This window comes from Epinephelus lanceolatus, chromosome 1 (genome assembly GCF_041903045.1).
Source record: "Epinephelus lanceolatus isolate andai-2023 chromosome 1, ASM4190304v1, whole genome shotgun sequence".
Lineage (NCBI taxonomy): Eukaryota > Metazoa > Chordata > Actinopteri > Perciformes > Serranidae > Epinephelus > Epinephelus lanceolatus.
Window position 1 is genome coordinate 36,682,865 of NC_135734.1, and position 22,314 is coordinate 36,705,178.

The 22,314-nt window shown below is 41.6% G+C and overlaps 1 protein-coding gene across 2 annotated transcripts in view; it reads left to right on the forward strand.

Annotated features, from left to right (window-relative positions):
* Positions 1–22,314, forward strand: part of asic1b (acid-sensing (proton-gated) ion channel 1b) — a 239,321-nt gene that overhangs the window by 149,805 nt on the left and 67,202 nt on the right. The window contains exon 1 of one of the 2 annotated variants that reach the window (XM_033626988.2): positions 7,416–8,967. The exons of the other annotated variant lie outside the window; for it this stretch is intronic. Coding sequence (XP_033482879.1) covers positions 8,296–8,967 — 672 coding nt within the window. The 5' untranslated portion in view covers positions 7,416–8,295. Of the gene's footprint in view, positions 1–7,415; positions 8,968–22,314 lie in introns of those variants that run through there. 2 annotated transcript variants of the gene reach the window in all.

The following is a 22,314-nucleotide window of genomic DNA, read 5'->3' on the forward strand; positions in this document are numbered from 1 at the left end:
CCATGGTTGAGGTATTTTACGCTGCAGTTTTTTAGTGGCCACTGGATGCCTACTCCAGCAAAACTGACCGAGGTGATTTTAAAAATACAGTTTTGAGACAAAGGAGCATAGAGCTGAGTTTCAACCAGCTTTATATCATAATGTGGGTAGTGTGTGTAAATGATCTGTGGTAAACTTTCATCTTACCAGCGTCCAGATCTCTCTGCTCATTTGCCAGCAAAAATCCTTTTTGCTGGCTCAAGGGATGTTGCTCCAGCTACAGATTGTGATTCCTCTCTTACATGCTCACCACCACAGACACAAAGTAGAAAGAGTACAGAAGCAGATTGAGCAGATCCTTCTCAATCTCTCTCGAACTGAGCCCAAACTCCGATCAAAGTATAAAATTAGGCAGTACTGATCAAATATGAACTAAGATTCTGTTACTGCATTGGCTATTTCTTAAGGATGCACCAATATGGATTTTTTTTCAACCGATACGATAACTGATGATTTCACATTTTTGGATTTTAAAAAGTGTATAACCTGTAGTTTATGTACACCTGAGGGTAAAGGCTGAGATGTAGTGAGAAAATATGGATGATATGGATGGCCTACACTACAAATGAACATAATAAATACAAGGCTGTGAAAGTAAAATGACTTTTAATCAGTACTGAATTAATAGTTAACAGTAAGAGAGAGGGAAATGATGAAGTCCAGTGTTACTGTGTCATTCTCTACTGAATCAGTGAAGTGTATAAACTACACAGCAGAGTGGAGTCTTTACTAACGGAGACAAACACTGACAGCTGACTCATATGAACATCAGCAGGTCTGCCTTACATCTGGTGTTTGAAATGTTTATATCAACACGCTGCATTTTTATAGACACACCCAGGAACCATCTTGCCGTCCCACAATGACTAGCCTAAAACTACCAAGTAGAAAAGCGAAGCTCTATTGATTCACCTCACACATTAACACTCAAACAAGCGGCCCTGTCTTACATACACACGCAGCCAGAGAAGGAGAGATGTGCACCAGACTGGGTTGCCAGACATCGACACAAATAATCACACAATCACATTGCTAGGCAGTTACTAATAAGTTAAACAACAGAGTCGAGCCTTTTAAAAGCTCAGTGTTGGATGTTAGCCGCTGCTGCTAATTAGTTCATGCTAACACTCTGGAGACGGTCCTTCAGGGTTGTGTCTATAAAGTGGGATTTATAACCTGTTTACCGGTTGCAGGACGTTTGTTTATCTGTTTGGCGGTCAGAGATCAGACCCTCAGCGCAATCCTGTTGTCTTCCTCTGTAACTGTGAAAGACGTCCGCACCACAACATATTTTGCCCTCCTGGCAGCGTGCTGCAGTTGTTGTTCTTCTCTGTGTTTAAACAAAGTTTAAAGGTACATGCACCGTCACCCACTGTGTTGGGTGTATAGATGCTGCCCTTGTTAAGTCAGTGAAAGCAGTCTGGCTTCATATTATCGGCACTATGTATTGGCTATGATTTTAATTATTGGAATAATGCATGATTATAAAAATGTCCCATTATCGGCTGATAACTTATTTGTTACCAATTGTTGCTAGTGTTTGTTACCAGCTAGCCACTATATTGCCCCAGACATGTAACTCGCATTATGTCACCCACTAGTGGGAGCATCCAGAGTGGTGCAGTGCATTCTGGTAGTTGTAGGTTTTCTACCTCTTGAGCAAAAGTGAATGCCACAGCCCTTTTTCTGTTTTCTTCGGTTATGTAGCACCAGTTACAAAAGTATTTACATCTTTCTACTGCAATTAGTCCTCTTTTTTTTTTCAAGCAGAAATGTAAAAATGTTCATTGGTTCCAGCCTCTCAGATGTAATGGTTTTCCACTTTTCTTTGGCTCACATGATGGGAAGTTGTTGTTTGGACAAAACAAGCAATCTAAAAACTAAAGCTCTTGGAACTTGTGATTGGCATTTTCAACTGTTCTCTGACAGGCTGAGATTGGTCTCCAGCCATAGAAGCCTTCATTCTGAATGCATAACCAAATCACATGGCAGACCGAAAAGCAGCACTTGCCCATTATCCCTCCGATGAAAGCTTTCTCGCCAACACACGTGACTGTGGGGACCAGCAGTCATTTCATCATTGAATCTGCTATTAGACAAGGTCATGTTTAAAGGAGGTGGACAGGTGCCACCATGTTTGCCTCATATATCTTTAGAGTGCACGAGGAGCTATACTTTAAAGCTTTCAGTTAGTGCTTTTAGTGTGTTTACTCTGACTTTTATTTTACCTATGATAGCTCAGTTTGCCCCATTTTAAGCTAAAGCTATAAAACAACTACATGTCAAGCACATGTGACAGAGCCAGCTCAAGTGAACCTGAGATTTTTGTGTTAGTTTTACAGTATAATGATTTAACTTGGGAAAAGTAGAATGGATGAAGGTGGAGAAATTGGCACTATCACCAGAAAAAAAGGATTTAGTGATGAATCAGTTTTTATTCACTCATTTCAAAATGTAATTTGACACCAGTCTTTCTTGAGCTTGTAGCTCTTCCTACTGATAGCAAGAGATTTGAGATTTTTTCAGTGAAACTTTTCCTATAGCCAGGCAGGAAGGAGAGTGTTTCGAGACCAAAACTTTGAGGGATTGAGATCAGGTCAAGACCAAGAACAGACCAGTGAGAGTCCAACACTGTCCGAAACTTTCAATAAAATGTGGAACATGCAAACCAAGGGCACTCCTGAAACTGATCCGAAAGATCCACATTTCCATAAAAACACTCACAGAAACCAACTGAAGATTCTGCTTCATTAACCTTTTATTGCTGAACTGTATATGTGTGTGAATGTTTGGGGTGTGCGCAGTGAGTCCACTAGACAATTAAACGTGTACCTTCACTATTCAGTACCAGAATTACTTGTCAGTTAAACTTATTATTAAGATAAACAAAGGAAAATGGCTTATGTTCGGATCAGCACGTGAGACTAGCCAGCAAATCTGATCATCATCGTCTCTCTCTGTCTCTTTCTCTCTTCCTTTTAAGAAGACACACAAAAACACACATGCATTCTGCATGCACGCAATGGGTACAAATCCGCAGCTGTCTGTGGATGTTGAAATCCAAAGTATATCCAAGCCTCACATACACTCAGACTGGCTGGTGTCTTCTTCCTAGGCTGAACGAGAGAAGTGCTTTTGGGCTCACGGGAGATCCCCATGAGTCTGGATGTGTGTGTATATTGTGAAATGGCGATGACTTAATGAGTTATATACTCATAGTCCTCTTTGTCTGACACAGAGACAAGACCAGGTAAAAATGCGGGTCAGTCTGAGACAAGACCACGACCTTTAAAAAGTGTAGGGCTCTACCTGACTCAGAATAGTGTCGGTTGAATCAGATTTGACTGTTCAGTACAAATATTTGACTATTCATTTCTTTTTCCATGTTGAGTTTGAGAGTTTGAGCGGGGTTCAGTGTGACAGTGACATTCAAGTAATATAGTAAACATGCTAACTATGCTAACGATGGACCAGAAATGTGTATCATTTTTTGCTGATACTAGATCAGTCCAATATCATGGTATGTTGCTAGGAGCTGTAAATTCACCACTTCTAAGCAGAAGGCACAAGATAACATTCTCTGAGCCTGACCTCTCTGGGCAGCTGACTGTGTGTCTGAAGCTGTCTGTACCCAAAGAGCAGTGTGAAAGTGAGGAAGGCTCACTCTGCAGCAAAATCTGGAGACCAAAACATCCCTAGAAGTACACTGCACACTGAATGACACAAAGAAAGACTGCTCGACTTGAAAGAATCTCTGATAATTGGAATCTCTGACTTTCAGGGGGCAGCCCTTAAAACGTGATCTTACCACCAAGACCAGTCTTGAGTCTTACAACACTGGGCTGGGTAACATGGTACAGGCTCTAATTTGTCTTTTTAGTTTCTTTTCTCTTTGTCTCTACCATATGATTTGTCTGTTGTAGCCAGATGTTTGTCAACCAGCATAAAGAGCTGGCCTCTTGAGACTATCCTGTCAGACCGTTTTTCTCCCCTTAAAACACGACTCGACTATATTGTCATGTATTACCAGGAAAACCCTGTCTGTGCTCTGTGTATTACCACAGAGCTGATTCCTTTACTATCATCCATATCATAGGACAGGTCATGCAGCTGCGTATCTCCTCTGAGTTGCTTTAAATGAGAAATGTGTTGTTTGGCCACAACAACTCAGTTAAAAAATAGGCCATTGTTCTATCCACATTATTTCCCTCCCAGCAGGGGAGCTTCTGCATATGAGACTCAGGGTATCAGATAGCAGTGGCCTCTGTTGAAAGGTGAGGACATAATATTGTGTTTTAGAGAACAGCATCATTGCCTTTGGCCTCTGCCTTCATTCTACCTCAGCATCTTCTGGGAACGGACCGAGCGCGGTTCTTGTTTACTTGCTCTTTGTTTTTTTCCCGCACAGGCTGAATCTATTGCATACCACAATAACCGAAGAATATGAATGCTAGACTATTGATTGAACACTGCCTGTGAGCAAGTTAATATCATCGCCTCAGTGTGTCAGCTCTTCTCTGTGATATCTTTATTTTGTCATGACTCGACTGTGCTCCTCTCCTCACTTCAAAACCTGAGTCAAATCAGATTTATGAGGTGTGCATAAATTACATGACAGCATCAAGTGTCCATACTGTGTGTGTGTGTTTGTTTGTGTGTGAGAGAGGGAGAGCGAAGGAAAAGGAAAGCATCACAGACTGTCATGTGTCCATGTTTTGCTCCTTCTGAGTGTTTGTGTGTGTGTCTGTTGCTCTGTGTGTGTTTGTGTGACTATATGTATGTTCTGAGTAATGGGCTTTGTGCATCCTCTCTCGCTGACGGCCAGGATGTATCCATGGCAACGCCAGGTCGATCCTAGCTGTAAGCGGAGCTGGTGAGAGGGACTTGAAAGGGAGCGTTAAACCTCTCCTCTCATCTGCCCTGCGCTCCTCTCACTCTGACCATGGCGAAATGCGTGGCCTTGTTGAAATCCCAGCCCCAGGGGTGTGTGCTGTAGCTGTGACCGTGGACACTCGCATCACAACACTGCCACCTTTTGACCTGAGTTGAAAACGTACCCTCAGAACATTATGTTGTTTTTTACTTCCTGTTTTCTTAGTGAGTTCAGGATCCATTGGTGGAGACAAACAAATTATTTTTTAAGGATGTTTTTCCTTTTTGGGGGGGCATTTAAGGTCTTTTTTAATAAGTTGACAGAGAGATGACGTGAAATGAGAGGAGGCAACAAAGGCCCCCAGCTGGATTTGAACTGGGGAACCAATTAATGGTCAGCGCCTTAAGCCCCTGGACCCCCAGGCACCCCTCTAGGATGATTTCACAGTATGCGCCAGATCTGTTTAGGTAGTATAATATGCAGGATTGTCTGTTACGATTTGGCATTTTCTCTCACTATATTTATGTTTTTACAGCACTGTGTCTCTTGGATGCCTGCTGCTTACAGTCTTGCACCTGCTCCCTACCTTTATAAAGCCCTGACCTCACCTGTGGGAGAACACACCCATTAACTTCCCAAGCACATAAAATAAGAAAAAATAAGAAAATACAGGCAGAGGGCAGAGTCTGTGCAGAAAAATACACTGCCTCACACTTCTAGTGGATCATATGCAGTGATTGAGAGGGATGACGTCTGTATTAGTCAGGCTATTGTGATTTCGGATCACCCTGCATACAATATCTTTAATAAATTCAGGATAATTTTAAGGGAATGAAGTCACATTTCTGACTCAAATGGTGTTACAGTGAAATGTGTATTTAACAACAATTTGCTGTTGCTTTAAAAGCCCAAAGCCACCATTTGTGAGTCTACAAAAGCAATTTCAAACCCACGTACTTTAATTTTTGCAGTTAAAAAGCTCCTTTATCGCGTTTAATTCTGGTGCTTATCAGTGGCAGCTCATTTGTTAAAGCCAAAGCACCCATGATAAAAAAGAAACCATGATTTTGTCAGACACATGGAACAATATTTATGTAAAAATAGTAGGGTAAAGTACTGTTTGTCATCACAGTTTGCATCTTCACTCCCTTAAAAAGTTGCCTTTCAAGTCTTCTGATGCTTTGTCATGGCAGTTTTCAGCCCTGAGGAGAGACTACAGGATTGGACATGCTGCTGCTGCCCCCTAGCGGAAATCAGTATGCACACTGAGGCAGAGTAAACATGAGTTGAAAGCAATGGGTAATGACAGGGAAAAGGATAGGGATGAAAAGACGTTAAAAAAAAAAGAGATAAATGGGAAAGAACGAGCAACACAATCATGTTTGCTTTTGGATTTATCTCTTTTGAGAGGAACATAGATGCCAAAACAAACACAGATTTATTGCAACCCTGTGAGCATCAATAAATCTGCGCTGACAATGTAATTAAGATATTTTGGCAGCAAGAGCATCAACCTAATCATCTGACTTTATTCGGAGGGTCACTGCACTGCTTTTCACAGTTTAATTTCCTGCACAGCAGTTTCACAACTTCCCACCTTGTGCCAGATCCAAGATGTTAGTGTGTGTGAATATTCATGCCGGAGCGGCTCTCAGAAGGCCTAGGGACTGCAGCTGAGGGAGCTCCGTGACCTTCTTGTTAGGTCAGGCTGAATGCCGGAGGCTATCTAGTGATCACTAATACATATTCAAGAATCAGAGGCTATCAGGTGCTGCTGGTAAGCAGGCTGCAAGATAGCGCCGGATCAAGGCCAAGCCACAACTCTTTTGTTTGCTCTCTTATCGTCAGCAGTTTTTTTTGTTTTTTTTTCCTGTGATGGACAGTCTTCACAGCTGCAGTTAAGCACATATTGACCAAGTCTGCAGCCTTTCTCACCCTCTCAGTTGATATTAGAGTTTCCCCCACTGATGAAAACACGCCGGCGGGTTGTTATGGTTTAAAAGCTCAACACGATGGATTGGTTTGGGGGTAATGCGTTTTACATTGGTTTTACAGGTTTAATGCGGCTGCTCCTTAAAGGTATCCCGCAGCGTCATTAGCTGTAGGTTTTTTGTTGTAAAGAGTGCTGTCATCTCTCTAAATGCGTCTAACGTTTCATTTTCTGGCACCATCATGTTTCTGAAAATAATCTCAGCGGCCTAATGGAGGTGGATCGATACCGATGGATCGGTCTCTTACATTTCCTTTTCATATCACAACCAACACCACCCCTGGGAATCTGCATTTATCTCCATATTCAATAATGAGAGGATCCAATTGAGATGGGGTTTTTTCCCCTGTCTCTACTACTGGTACATATTTGCTTTCAGTTAATCTGCTTTCCACAGAAGTGCTTGCAGCCATGTGGAGGAGATCTGTTGGTAAAATGAGCCGTTAGGTTGCAATAACAATAAGCAAATGGAGGTCTTAATTAAATTCCTTTGACTTTTCATCCTGGCTTTTTTTTTTTTTTTTTTTTTTGATTAGGCATGTTGTTCCCTTCACTTTAAAACTCATTGTAAGAGCAGATCTTATAATGAAACCATTGCATGTAAGGTTGTGTTGTATATTCCAGTGTGTGAATCCTCTTCAGTCGCTCATCTGTAGTCATCTCAATAACACCTAAGTATTATTTGCATTTGATTACACAACTGTGCTGTGATCATTTTCTTTTAGGGGGAGGAGTGAGGTCAATGCAGAACAATAATATCAGCAGAAATAAAACAGCCTATTTAGTGCTTTTTGCCACTGTATACTGGCTGCCGTTCTCTCACATTTTCTGTCTCCCACTGCGTCAAGCCTCATTCTTTTTTTCCTGTAAATGGTGAAACTCTGCCCCAGCATGGTGACCTGTAGCTGGGCCCTGTGGGAGTATTGTGTGTCCTATACTCCTCATGGCCTCACTTTCTTTCCCCTCCTCCTACTCCTTTCTTCCGTCTTCTTCTTCTTCTTCTTCTCTGTTTAGAAATTGCTCTAAGGGATGGATCTGCCCCTGAGACACAAGGACAAACCGAGGCAAGGCATCTCAGTTCAACTCAGAGTAGATGTGAATGGCAGCGGGCGGACTGGGTGGTTTGCTTTCCAGCTCTTTGCTTCAGCTGATGTTTTGACTTTGTTTTGGGACAGTGTGTGTTTGATTGGGTCAGTATTTGGACCTCACTTTCAGGGTTAACTGAGTTTACAGACAGAATTTAAACTCTGAAGATGTTTCCTCTTGTCTGCTGAATTCCAGGATTATTTTGGTTTTGTGTCAGTAGTCAGATTTGCCAGACTTGTTGCTTGAGGATTCACCGTCTTGCTCTTTATCTTATTTCTAAGCATTAGAAACGTAATTACTCGCCACCATGCCGGTCCGGATCATGTGCACCATCTCCTTTTCTGCCGATGACGAGCCTGGCAGAGGCTACGGTGAGGACGCCTTTGATGGCCACTACAAGCGAGTGAAGAAGAGTTTCAGTGATGGGGGCTCACAGGACTACCTGGATGGGTGTAGTCAGGTGGACGATTACAATGACGAGGAGGACAACATTAGCGAGGTGGACGACCTGGCCACTTTCTTTGGCGGTTGCTCACTCCATGGTGCTAACCACGTGTTTGTTGAGGACAAGAAGTTCGGTTTTCGCCAGGGTCTGTGGGCGTTGGTCTTCACCATGGCCCTGTCCGCTTTCATGTTCCAGGTAGCTGACAGAGTCATATACTATTACCAGTATGATTACATCACCATGCTGGATGAGAAAGTGGCCAAAAACATGACCTTTCCAGCCATCACCATGTGTAACTACAACTTTGTTCGTAAGTCTCAGATGAGCTACAGCGACCTGATCTTCATGGGCCCTCTGCTGGGCTTCGAAGAAGGCATGGCACCGGGGTTCCCGCTCGCCCCGGAGCCGGACCGCCCGCCTGGCTCTCGCTTCAGCCTGGATGAGTTCTACAACCGCACTCGACACCGCATCGAGGACATGATGCTGGAGTGTAACTTCAGAGGTTTAGAGTGTGGCCCCGAGAATTTCAGAGAGGTAAGTTACTGCGAGACCCCACGGCGAGAAGTATATTTTGAAGTAGTTTCACATGTTTGATCTTTCCGGGAACCAGCAGACTATAAATTGGAAATCATCAGTGCAACTTGGCACTTCATATATTCTAGAGGTATTTTATATTCGTCTGGTACACTTGATAGTTTTGATTGATTGGTGATATTGCATATCTAAAATTGAAATGTTTTCCAAAGGAATATAGACAGAAGGCTGCTGGATTTCATCAGGAAGTATCTTCTGTTTGGGTTCATTGTGAAAACTAAACTGTAATGCCAGGGTAGCAGTCCTCTCTCTCTCTGGTGACGACGTCCATAGAAAATCACTGATACGGAAGAAAGAGTTTATTTATTGCCGTGATGTAATTCATTCCCTCACAATCCCAAATCACTGCTGTAAATAAAAACATTTTAAGTCTGCTGTCTGCTTTAATGAAACTCTATTGTAAATAAAAAAAACAGAGCAGACACAATAAAAAGCAGGTCCCATTACCTAAAGTGGCGTGCTTGGCATACAGCTGCTGAATTAAACAGGCACTGAAGGAGTCTTTCTGCTGCTCACAGGAAGCTTCGGGGCAGCCTCTCTGAATTTTGGTGTTTTTGGTTTTGTAGCTGCTGCACCATGTTCTCTTGAGTTTGCACATCAGACAGCACACGAGTGGAATACTTAATCGCCGAGAAGTGTTGACCAGATCCAGCTATTGGTCTATTGATTTCCTTGACCTTTGCACAGTTATGGATAGGTATGTGCGGACTGCTAATGGATGTACTAAAGTTACATGAGCTGCAATTACGTCAGTGTGTAAAAGCATGTACATGACACAATATTTGCATTTAGACTAACTTGATAACATGATGGATTTGTTAAACTGCAATATATCTTTATCAGTAATCATTGCAGCGTTAGTGATTCCACAATTAGAAAAGCATTAGTGGACATTGTAGTTACAAGTGATAGCTTCTAGTGCCTAAATGATTAGTTGCTTAATGGATTAGTTGATCAACAGAACAAGTAAGTAGAAATCATTTTTCTAATCTTTCAAGCAAAAATCACTGGTTGTAGCTCATTAAAAGTCATAATTTGCTGGTTTCCTTAGTGTTTGGGGGTTTTGGATTGATGGTTGGACAAAACAAAGACCCTGGATATCTCAATTTGGGCTTTGGATAATTGCCCATTATTCTGACAGTCTATAGACTAAATGATTAAGGGACTGTTGGTTATTTATGAGGGGGGAAGGGTTGGTGCAAAACAGGGGAGGCATGTTAAATAATTTTTTAATCACCAGAGAGGGACTTGCATTTTATATTTAGGTCTAGAGGAGGGATATACAACTTTAAATGGTTGTAATTTATATTCATTTTAAATACCCCTGAACCCCAAATCCCTCTGGTAGATTTGTAAGGCATGTTTTCTTTAAAATTACACCATTTATCATAACTCCAAAAATAAAAATGATCTTCAGATTTTGAGATTTCCAACAGTCCCAAGAAATTAGTTAGTTTGTTTTCCTAATAGCTTTAACTCCCGTGCTGTTTGCCCGTCACATTGGCTCCAATACCACTCACATTTGGTGTGGATATTACCAAAAAATATGGTTGTTTATGGTGGAGGGAGGGTTATGCATTTGCTCCAGTCACTCAGGGAAGCAAAAGGAAAAATGCTTGTCACTTCGGGGAAGTTCAAGATAATAAATAAATGAATGAATAAAATCACACCCAAGCCAGCCTCCTCCTCTGATTAATAAAGTACAGCCCCTAACCGATTAACTAATAATGACAATAATAATTAGTTGCAGCCGGGTTATCATGAGTCATTTCTTGAAATATAAATATACATATATAAAATGTCAGAAAATAACTTACTTTATAGTCCCACATCTGTCACAGGGGAGATTAAAAGGTAGAAGAAAGCAGAATGACATGACATTAAACATTTAAAGCCTGTCTTAACAGGTGATTTTTTTCATTAGGAATCACACAGCGTCAACACCAAGAGCAGCTCTGACATTATGGGGTTGGGGAGCTTCTGAAGTAGAGAGCTGCACAGGGCTGCATCCTGTCAGCCAGATCGCAGGACTGTGAGTTTGGTGAAAGTGATGGAGCAATGTGAGATGAAGGTCTGGCTGAGGAAAATGTGGAGGTGAGAGTGGGTGAATGTAAAGACGAGCTGTGAATGTGTTTCATCGCACCTCAAGTGAAAGGGCAAATAATTAAAATCACAGTGTCTTTATTTATAAAGTATAGTCTGTGCAAGCTGCATGAAATTAATGTTCCTGCAGTTAAATTGAATCATTGCCGCAGTGAAGAATATGATACAGAAATGAACATTTTGAAGATTGGAAATAGCGTCTCCATCATAGCATTACGGTGGTATTTTTGGCTTGAAGAATTACTCTTGAACACAATTTCTGACAGTTTACCATCGCTGTGAGGACACACACTGTGCGTGTTGTCACGTGGTACACACAAAACAGCAGGATTTAATTTTACTGCAAGAAAAAAGAGCAAAAAGTTGCTTTGACAGCAGACTATATATCTTACTCTACATATTTTTTATTCAGGTTTCAGTGTCTTACCCAAGCAAAAATTGCCCAGGTTGAACAATCAGTGTCACAGATGACAAAAAAAAGCTGGGGTATATGGCCAATGTCCTTGAGGTGAAATAGGGCCAGCTGTCATCCTCTGTTGATATGCTTTTTAAAAGACAAAGTACTGTGACGGCAGTGCAGTCTGCCATTTTATTAGCATGAGAGGGAGGCAGTGACCAGGCTTTATTCAATGACAGACGTTACTGCCGCTGTGCTGTTCAAAACCCATTCTTGCTTTCATTGCGTCTTACTTTGAATTAGATGGAGTGCTCTTTAAATCACATTATCATCCCGCACACCTCAGTGGAGCTGTGGCAGGTTCTTGCATTTAAATCAGTTGTAACTGTGTCCTTATAAAACTAATTATCTTCAAGTACTACATCATAAATAATTACAGAGCGGAGTAGAGGATTAGAGTATGTTGTGGAACAGATTTTACCCTGTTTCTTACACATCACTCACACTGTATTGTTTCTGCCTTATCAGTAAGATACAAGCAGCTCTTTAGATAGATAGATATTTAATACCTGAGTGTGTCATTGTAAAAAGACGTTGTTAAGGAGGACTTAAACATTGTGACTGTTCTATTCAGTGTGTGAGTAGGTGCGTATCTTGTTTGCATTTCATTTTTAAGTGAAATGGTGCGTGCACACCTGCAGGTTTCAGGTGTAGCTGTTACTGCAGTGAGGCTAAAGACCTGACTAACACAAGTGACAAGTAATTATTTCTTTGTCGCATCTAATGGGACTAATTATAGTAGTTGTCACTTTAACTTGGACCTTTCTACATTAGAGCCTCCCATGAATATGATCGTATGATTGTTCCTTCTGCTCCTGCAAGTCCATGCAGCAATTATAACCTGATGTCGTCTCACTGTTTCTGTTTCCACAGTGTCCAGAGCAAATTTTAAATGTGTTGTGTTGCTTTGAAAATGTTTAAGAACAGGACCAGCTATTAAAGGAAAAATCCACTGTAACAGCATTGTGTTGTTCTGTGATATAAACTGTATGTTATCAGTGCAGATAACAGGTTAAGCATTGATTATGCGTTAGCATGCTGAGATAGTTTAAGTGATGTTACCATGGTGTGCATATCGTGTTTGCATATAACATTTCATAATCGTAGATGACAGGCATCTTTGAATGCTTTGACATCCATCTAGTCTGCATGTTATTTTCCTCCCGTAGTTAGAGCTGGACAATATATCAATATTATATATGGATATGAGACTAGATATCATCTTAGAATTTGGATATGGTAGTATCGTTAAGTGCTGTCTTTTCCTGGTTTTAAAGGCTGTATTACAGTAAAGCAATGTAATTTTCTGAACTCATCAGCTGTTCTGTTATTCGACTTTACCCACTTCGTGATTTTGTCCAAAGTACTGATGATTACTTTTCAAAAATCTCATTGTGTAAATATTTTGTCAAAGCACCAGTAGTCAACCCTACAATATCATCACATTATTGATATTGTCAGTGTTGTAGTGGAGGTGTACCCAAGTATACAGGATATACCCACCTCTTTCTCTGGCCCTTTACAGTATACTCACCTTTTAGCCAGAAAACTTGACCCTATACTTCATTCTACTTAACTCAGACCTGTTGTCCTTAATCGTGGACACTTTGTTGTGCTATCTTGTGGTAGTAAGAGCACAATATACTAACCAGTGTAAAAACAAGATGGCAGCCATCTCTGCCAAGTCAGTCTGCAGCTGATACTGATACAAAAGTGGACAAGGTCCAAAACCTGATCACATTTTATGGCTGAAACTTGTTTATTTATGATTAATAATGTTTGTAGTTTGATATGGAAACAAATTTGACCAATTTTAGCAACAGTAACAAGCTAAGACACTGTCAATCAGTAAGTACTTGTTAGGAGACATTGGGACTTTATTGTGGTTGACAGTGTTTAGTTTTTCAAACTTACTGGGTCCTACTGATACCAAATAGCTAGGAGAAATTAAAAATGCATACCAAAGAAAAGTTTTGTGTCTCGGGAGGATATGAGAGAATACCCACTTCCTCCTTGGTAACCTGCCCATCTACCTAGTAAAACACCCACCTCATCAACTGCTACTAAGCTACTGGATGTTGTAGCGTTTGGTCAAAAATATTGTGATGTTTGATTTTCTCCAAGGGTCCAGCCCTACATGTAGTAGGCAGATTTAATGCAACTGTATCTGTTTTATGTTACATTCACATGGATCAGGGAGATGGTAGATAGCCAAACAGATGTCATTTTAGTGGGGGAGAGCAGGATGGTAAAATCTGTGAGGCCAGCAGAGAATACCGGCAGTGGTAATGGTAGATGGCACTGCCATTCAAAGTTGAATTATTTTAACTTTTTGCTGTTCTCCGTTACAAAATTTACAACCACATGTTATATAGCTCCTTCACACAAGGCAAAGGCACAGGCAATCTGGGGCACGTTCAGTCTCAAAACATTGTGCCTGATTCCATGTGAACGCAGCATAGTCATAGGAGCACCTCAGTGTTGAGAGCATTAACTGCTTAGCATATTTATACCCCCAATATGCCCGTCAGTGATTAAAAGCAATATGAGCCAACTTATTCCCTGGGAGTTGTCAAAGGGCATTCTGGGAAATCATAAATTCAGGTAGACACATATGAAGCAAGCTGGGGGGATATTGATATAGCGAAAAAGCAATTGACAGAAGGGGGAAACAAATGAGACAGAAAGATAGACTAGCATCATTGCGAACAGATAAGTGATGCTTGTGCCATGAAGGAAAGGCTTGGTAATATCTATAGAGCAGACTGAGTCACTTAACAGCATACATAATATATATCTCCTGAATACGTTTCTTCTGAACAGCAAATCAATAAAGTGTATTTATTTTGCGTAATGTGGCAATTGGCAGCACCACTGGTCCCAATGCGGCAAACACTGGACTCCTGCTAGTGCCTGTTTATTATATCTGCTAAGGAGCCACTAATGGCCCACAGACTCCACTGCTGGGAGTATTGAGAAGGGGCGGGAAAAGGGAGGTGAGCTGATTGATTGCTTTCTGTCTCTCTTAGTCTCTGGGGCTTTCTGTTCATTCCATCTCTCTCTCTGTGTGTCTCTGTCCACCATCTCCGTCTGCTGTGTGCATGTGAGAGTATGTTTCTGTCTGTGAACGTGTGCACACTGCGATGAGCTCTGGCTCAGGGCTGGGTCAATAGTGAAGTGAACGCCCTGCAGATAGACGGTTCGGGTTGCAGCAGTTCTGTCCCAGAGCAGAATGTGAGCCCCCTCAGAGCAGTGATCCAAATCCATGCTTCCTGCTCCATCGCCTGCCCATTAGCTACAGCTTGTCTTTCTCCAAAGCTCAGCATTGTCAACAAAATCAGCCAGTGGCTCCGGTTACGCCCTTCTCCTGTCTCCTCAAGAGCATCAGTCTGTATATGCCACGGGCCCAGGCTTTAACAGACAGTCAGATAGGCAGACGGACTGTGAGGGGAATATTTTCAGAGAAAGGAAAATAAAATGCCAGAGCTGGCCTCGCCATCTGGCTCTGAGCTGTAAATACTTGTTATGGTTCAGCACTTCTTTTAAGCAGCCATTGGGAAGAGATTGTATCAGGGAGAATGTAATGTAATTATCTTCAAGCATATGCCATGATAAATTAGATGTTAGTAAATTATCTTGGAAAAAAAAGTGCAATAGATCATAATGTGTGTTCCACCAACAAAGAACAAAGACTAACTGAATATAGCACTCTGCCAGCATCAAGTATGCGCCGAACTCAATTTGTTCCTGTCACTTGTAGAGCAACAGTTACTCTACACCTTGTGCAATTAGGCTAATTAAACTGTCACTTCTTCAAATGGAAATTGATTTTTGTGCCTCTGTTTGTAATGTGTAGTCATTTTGTGATTTATTTTATTTTCCAAATGCATTCTTTGGAGCGTGATCAATGTGTGATTCTGGTGGTTTCATTAGTCGGTGTGAAGCTCAGATCCATCAGTTGATACTAGCACAACAGCACAGACGCATTGTTGTCTGGTGCTGAGCAGCAAACACTGCTGTGTGTTTTGGTTTTAGGTGTTTCCCTTCCCTATGCTGCGCCTGACCCTGTGTAAGCAAACTGAACCTGAAAAAATGGATTTCATATTTCAGATTATGGAAATAAGTTTGATTAAACACAAGTATAGTGTAGACTGCAAAAAAAGTGGTCATTACCATCTCGGAGTTTTAAAACTGCTGAAATGCTTCCTCCCCTCTGAGAGGTGACAGCACAGGGTGATTAATTATTCATGGTAACACCGAAATTCAGATAGCTGTCTGTGACTTTCTCTCATCTTCTCTGCCATTATTAGATGTTTTCAGATGAGAAGTTCAGAGGTGCCCCTCTTTCATGCATAGCTTTATATCACAATTTACATTTTATCAAAATTCTGAGTGCTAAGCTTATTAATACATTAAAATTTGCATTCACTTAAGTGAGATGACGCTATATCTCATGCATAAGAGTAATGCATCTCTTCTCTTAATCCCCATTCAAACCAGTCTGATGATCTAATTAGTGAAAATTGGTGCCTCTGATACTCATCTTCTTTCTGCTTGTTTTCAAGGCTTTCCAGCGATTCATTTTGCTTGCCAGCATGGATAATTCCACTTTAGCTGGCAGTGCTCTCATATCAAACAGTGATCACAAGGGGGCAGTGTTTTACAATTATTTTAGAACCTAAACTGGCTTTCATGGAGTTCTTGGCAATGCGATGCTGCATGCTGTTCTTTTTTTGTTTTTGTTTGCAAGAAATCACACAGAAATATACTTAATCCCATCTCTAACGAAAACCTTTGATTCACACTACAGTAAAACATCAGACCCTCTGAGCTGCAGTGACCGCCGCACAGTTAAAGCTTCATGTAGAAGCAGAGCTGCTGCCAGTGGAAACACAGTCGTTGCGTTTTTGTGAAAGAACTGTTTTCCTGGGGGATTAAACTCTATTTGTGTGTTGTGGGGATTAAATAAAATGAATATAACAAATCAAACATGAGCTGAGGTTTATTCACTGTGGATGGCCTTGGCAGAAAACCACCCTAACTCATTCCCTGCTCCTCTCTTCTCTCCGTCCTTCCCTCTCCCTTCACTTTTTCTGTACATGAAGGACTCAAGTCCAGTCGCAGAGAGACACTGTGATACTCTGTCAGTGCATCCCGTCTCTCCTTTCCATCCAAGTGATGGACCCGTGTTTTCAAATGCAGCCATTTTAATTAAATCTCTCATCAGTCTTCTTTGGAGGTTGGTGACAAGAGGTGCAGCAGCGCTCACTCTCTGTTAAGATGACTCCAATCCGATATAAAGCCTGGGTTATTTAAATTATACAGATAAATCACGACCTCTCTTCAATATCAGCCAACTCTTCACAACACAAATGCTAATTAATCATTAAAGTGGCATGAATAAAAGGAGAGAACTTTCACTTTACACTGCGACTAAGATAAATGACGCCTAATGATGTGAAAATGAGAGATACTGCAGTCTTGCTGGAGCAATTACATATGAATAAGACATATGGCAAGTGTCCTACACAGGGCCAATAGCCACTTACCAGCAGCTAATTAGGCTGATGAGAGGGCCTTAATGGCTTCCTACAGGATGCTTAATATCAGAGCTGAAATAAAATGTTTGGCTTAGAGTGACAGAAGGATGTTTAAGGAGCTTTAAGTAGCAAGGTGTTGTCCTTTTTAAGAGCAGTGGTTGAGTGTTCTCTGTCTTTTTGTGGCTCTGTCTCTGTCTTCCTCCCGAACTCCAGACTGCGAAACATTCACAATAAGCTGTTTAGGGTGAATTTCCATTAGCAGGAAGACCGTCTCAAACTTGACAACGTAAACATTCTTAACAGGGCCTTTTATATTTCCTGTTGGGATGTTTTGCAGTGTATATGAATGACATCAGCTGACAGGAAGTAAACAGGGACCCAAGCTGTTGCCTACCAGTGCAGTTCTATAGAAGTGGTCCATGAAACAGACTCTGAGAAAACAGGCTGCATAAGCACCAACCTTAAAAAGAACGCAAAAGATCTTAGGGCCTGTGACCAGACAGAGTTTTTTTTTTTTCTCAGTGCCGCGTCTTTCTTCACTTTTTACCAATGAGGAGAGAGTTCATGCACCCGCCTAGAGAAAAGCATCGTGCCCAGCGTCTTTTTTCAGATCACTTCTGCTACTTTGTGCAGCTGCTCTTAGCACTTCTAGTTGAAAAACTTCTCATAAAGACACTGGTGTCGTCACTGCGGCTCCTTCAGCTACTTTGTATCCCGAGCTGTATGATACGTTAGTCAGAAACTATCATACAAAGACAGAAAAGCTAATTTGTGGAAGATCGGCCAGACACTGAATGTTGTGGGGGAGTGTTGTGCATTTAACGCCATATGACTTTTAAGGTTGTTCTTAACTCTCCAGTCAACACTTCTTTTAATGTTGTTAGCCACCCAGCTAATGTTAAGGTCAAGATAGTGTTGTCACAGAAACAAAACCCTCATTTAAAGCCGCTACAAGGAACTTTTAACTGGATATGCAAAAGTCTCTCGTTTCTGCTGATGTCTGCTACGATGCTACACGGTATTGAATAAATGAGACCAAATGTAGCAATAATCTACTTAATAGTTCATAATACATGAGGACAAGATGTAGCCTTCCCATGACCCTCATCGTAACCTTAACCGCCTCTCTTTCAGTGTAATACTTCATAGCTAATGTTTGCTAATTGCTAACTTAGCATTTGCATAATTAACATGATATAGCCTTCCCATTCCCTTACCCTAACCTTAACCACCTTTCTTTTAACATTATAGTGCATAGCCAGCTAATCGCTAACTCGCAATTTTTTTGGGACTTCCAATTCCAGGCCAAGGAGTAAAGGGGGCTGATCGTGGACTGACGGGTGGATATGGTGGGCGATTTATGTAGCTAGAGGGTGAGTCATGTAGCTGCTACAGCTGCAGTTATACCTACTTGGCCACTGCAGAGGCAGAGGCTGCAAAAAGATGATGTAATTAAAAGAACAACAGTCAACCCTAAAATGAAGAAAAACAATGAATGTAAAATAACTGAGAGCACACTGGAAAATGGAAAAAGAAAGTAACAACTAATATTACAGCTATGTGCTCTTGGAAGAGTTCTGGTAACCTCCATGTGTGTATACATAAGCGTATTTAAAGCAATGCAGAGCTTGCAGCGGCCTGTGCTAGGACTCTGTGTCATGACACATCATCATTAATCACTGAATTTGCTTCCATTGCACTTAGCCGCATTAAATTTTTATCAGAAAAGAACAAAAAGGATCTTACTCTTTAACAAAAAGGTCGACCTCTGTAGGGATCCATTCCATGATGTTGTCAAACACTTATAATAATAGTCATTTGAGCCTGTCATTGGCAAAAACAAACACTTTTAATGGATGGTAATCGACTGTGTAATTGCCCTGAGTGGTTACATTCCAGCCTGTTTTGCCAATGCCAGCTGCAGCCATGTCGCTCAATACTGGACCAATTTAAAATAAATGTTCCCATTATAGACACAAAAACATAGGAAAATGGAGGGTGAGAAATACCAAAGTTACCCTTCAATGCAATACTCACATGCTCACGTATGTTAAAAATGTTTTGGTCGCTGTGGTCATTTCACCTGTCAGCAGGCCACGAGGATATTTCCATTGCAAGAAATGGGGTACAGAGTACAGTTGTTTTGTGCAAAAATGTTTTCTGACATTCAGTCAAAGTTAATAGTTCTCTGAAACATTGGCTGTTTTTTTCTGGTATATAGACTTTCAAATTGTTGCGCATCTTTCACAGTGAAATCTCAATAGAAAGGGATCTTCTCACTGCCAGGACAGAAAGCAGGAATGACCCCAGTAACTCTTTAAATGTATATATTTCATGTGAGTATTGTATTTAAGTAGACTTTAAAAACTCTGGATCCATATGCTTCAATGCAGTTTTGAAATTGAGGTGGAAGAGGTGCAGAGATTAATGGACTGCTCCGTGTCCCGCACTAAAATATCACAGGTGTCATCTCTTTAACCAGCGGTGCAAACATTGTCCTTTTAAAACATTGTTATTTGAGACTCTGAATACACATCTGCTCAGTCATTTTGGGACGCCCTGGATAAGATCAGTGGCAAACTGCCTTAAATGTAAATGAGCTCAGCATCGCAAACAGGCCCCAAGCTAATGTTAGTGGAAGGTCTATGGATTGAGCGGTTGTTGTTTCATCCCAGGATCTCAGAGTCAATCTCAACGGGTCTTTTGCTGTTGCCTTTGGGCAATACTAGAGGAGGAGCTGATTATATTATTCAGTGCTGCAACCTAATAAGCACAGCTGATGCAAATCTTCACACCAATAATGTCTGCCTGAGTAGCATACGATGGAAGAATTACAGACATCAGCGGGGAGGTGTGCCCTCTTGATTCAACCCCCACCTGTGGGTTCGCGGGGTTTATATCAGGACATCATTGTTCAAGGCGCTTCAGACGGGGAGTTATTAGGGAGGGAAAAGGCAAATAAATCACGGCAGCAATTAGCGACAGTGTCTGCTACACACCTTACACACTCAAATTCAAGCACACACACACACACACACACACACACAGCGTATATGCACACTCGATAGACAACATTCGCCATCATATTGCTTTCAGTGAATGTATCTCCAGACGAACCATTATACCGCAGACCAAAATGAAATCAAAATGAAAGCTCCATTTAGGTGCAGCCCACCGTGCAGGCTTTGGACTGCCTGTTTCATCCTTTCTGGCAGCCTGATCTGATCAGTGTGTGTCTGTACGTGTGTGTGTGTGTGTGTGTGTGTGTGTCTGTCGGTTTTCCCAGGGAGTTGTCAGCCAGTTGGACCAGCATCGACCCCCTTCATTAGTCCTGCTTTCACGGCATGTCTGACATCCCTCTGACATAAGGTGTAACACACACACATACACTTGAAGACGCTCACCTCTCGCCAGCAGTTTAACAAGCTGCCAGTGTATTTGGTGCAAAACAAGATTCTGGACGGGGAGAACAAACAGAATTTGGACATATGTAAATTTACAGGCAAGAAACCAAAAAAATGTTTTGTTTCAGTGTTTTCCTGTCAGAATATTCTGGCTAATAGCAGCTGATAGGCCTGTGATTGTAAGCTGCTCTTAAAGTGGGTAGTGCCTGAAATTAATAGGACGTGACAGGAAATCTCCCTGGGATCTCACTGGCTGAGAAGTTCCTGATCTTATTCATGCGGAATTAATAATCAAACACAAACTCTACATTATAATTGAAAGGGTTAAGATTTTTGTGATACAACTTATCTCTCTGGGAGGGGGAGGGTCCTGCTCGGGGCGTTCATTGCTTTTTAAACAGACAGGATTGAAAGGGTATACTGTCTGTCTGTTCCTGCTGTGTGAGTTTGATGTTGGTTTGAAAGTATGCACACTTCCCACAGTGCGGTTTGTGTGTGTTGCAACTCAACTCATGATATACATGAGACATACAAATCAAATGTATTTGTGGGTTGTGAAAACATGTAATGCCAACATTTCCCTCTGGCGACTGAGCTGTATCTTTGTTTGTCCTTCCATACTTGTGCTGATGCCTGCTTATGTGAAGGCATACGTATGTGTGCATAGATGGCTGATCTTAACTTGAGGCAGCTGCTGTGGAATCAAAGAGAGAATATGATGTGATGAACTTTTTATAAGCTATGGATTTCCACTTGATTTCACTACTGTCCTTGATTTAGGGTTAACGTTTTAGGAAATATGCCAATTTGCTTGTATGTCAGTAATGAGATGAAACGATAATTATCAATTAGAGCCTGATTCATCGCCTTTTCTTAGCATTTCACAGATGTAAATTGGTGTGACAGCTGTTGGATAAGGAGAAATTATGATAGAGAAATGCCAAAGATATGTTTAAAAAAAGAAGTCACATTGATTCTCCACCGTAGAGCACTGACAAGTTTATTTTTGATACCTAAATTAAAGGGATCTTCTATGTGTTTATATTTAAGTATATATCTATATATAGATTGTTAATTCATTCAGTCATTTCTCGTAACCACTTATCCTGTTGGGGGTCGCGGGGGGGCTGGAGCCTATCCCAGCTGACATTGGGCAAGAGGTGGGTACAGTCTGGACAGGTCACCAGGGCTGACACATAGAGACAGACAACCATTCACACTCACATTCACACCTATGGGCAATTAAGAGTCGCCAATAAACCTGCATGTCTTTGGACTGTGGGAGAAAGCCGGAGTATGAGGAGAAAACCCACACTGACACAAAGAGAACATGCAAACTCTGCACAGAAGGGCTCCCCCACATACATTGAAACTACTTTTCAAGAACACTGTTGTTAACTTGTGTCTGTCACAGTCTCCAGTCTCCTTCACCCAGTATGTTTTCCTTGCCACACCCATCTCATCAGGCAATTCCACTCACCTGTGTTCTTCAGCACACCTGTAACTCATCTCATGCAATCAGCCCAGCATACTTAAGCTCCAGCTCCACACACACCAGTTGCCAGATCGTTTTCGCTCTCATGCAAGCCTTTCCAGCAATTTGTCTTGGACTGATCACCCGTTGCCAACCTGTTTTGTCCCCGTTCCTGCCTGCTCGCCTTGCCCTCGGACTGATTGCAAGATCCTGACCTGTTTCTGCTCTGACCCTGCCTGCTCGTCTGATCCCCGGCTATCGACCTCGCCTTCTGACTCTGACACCGAGCTTTCTGCCTGTAAGTCCCAA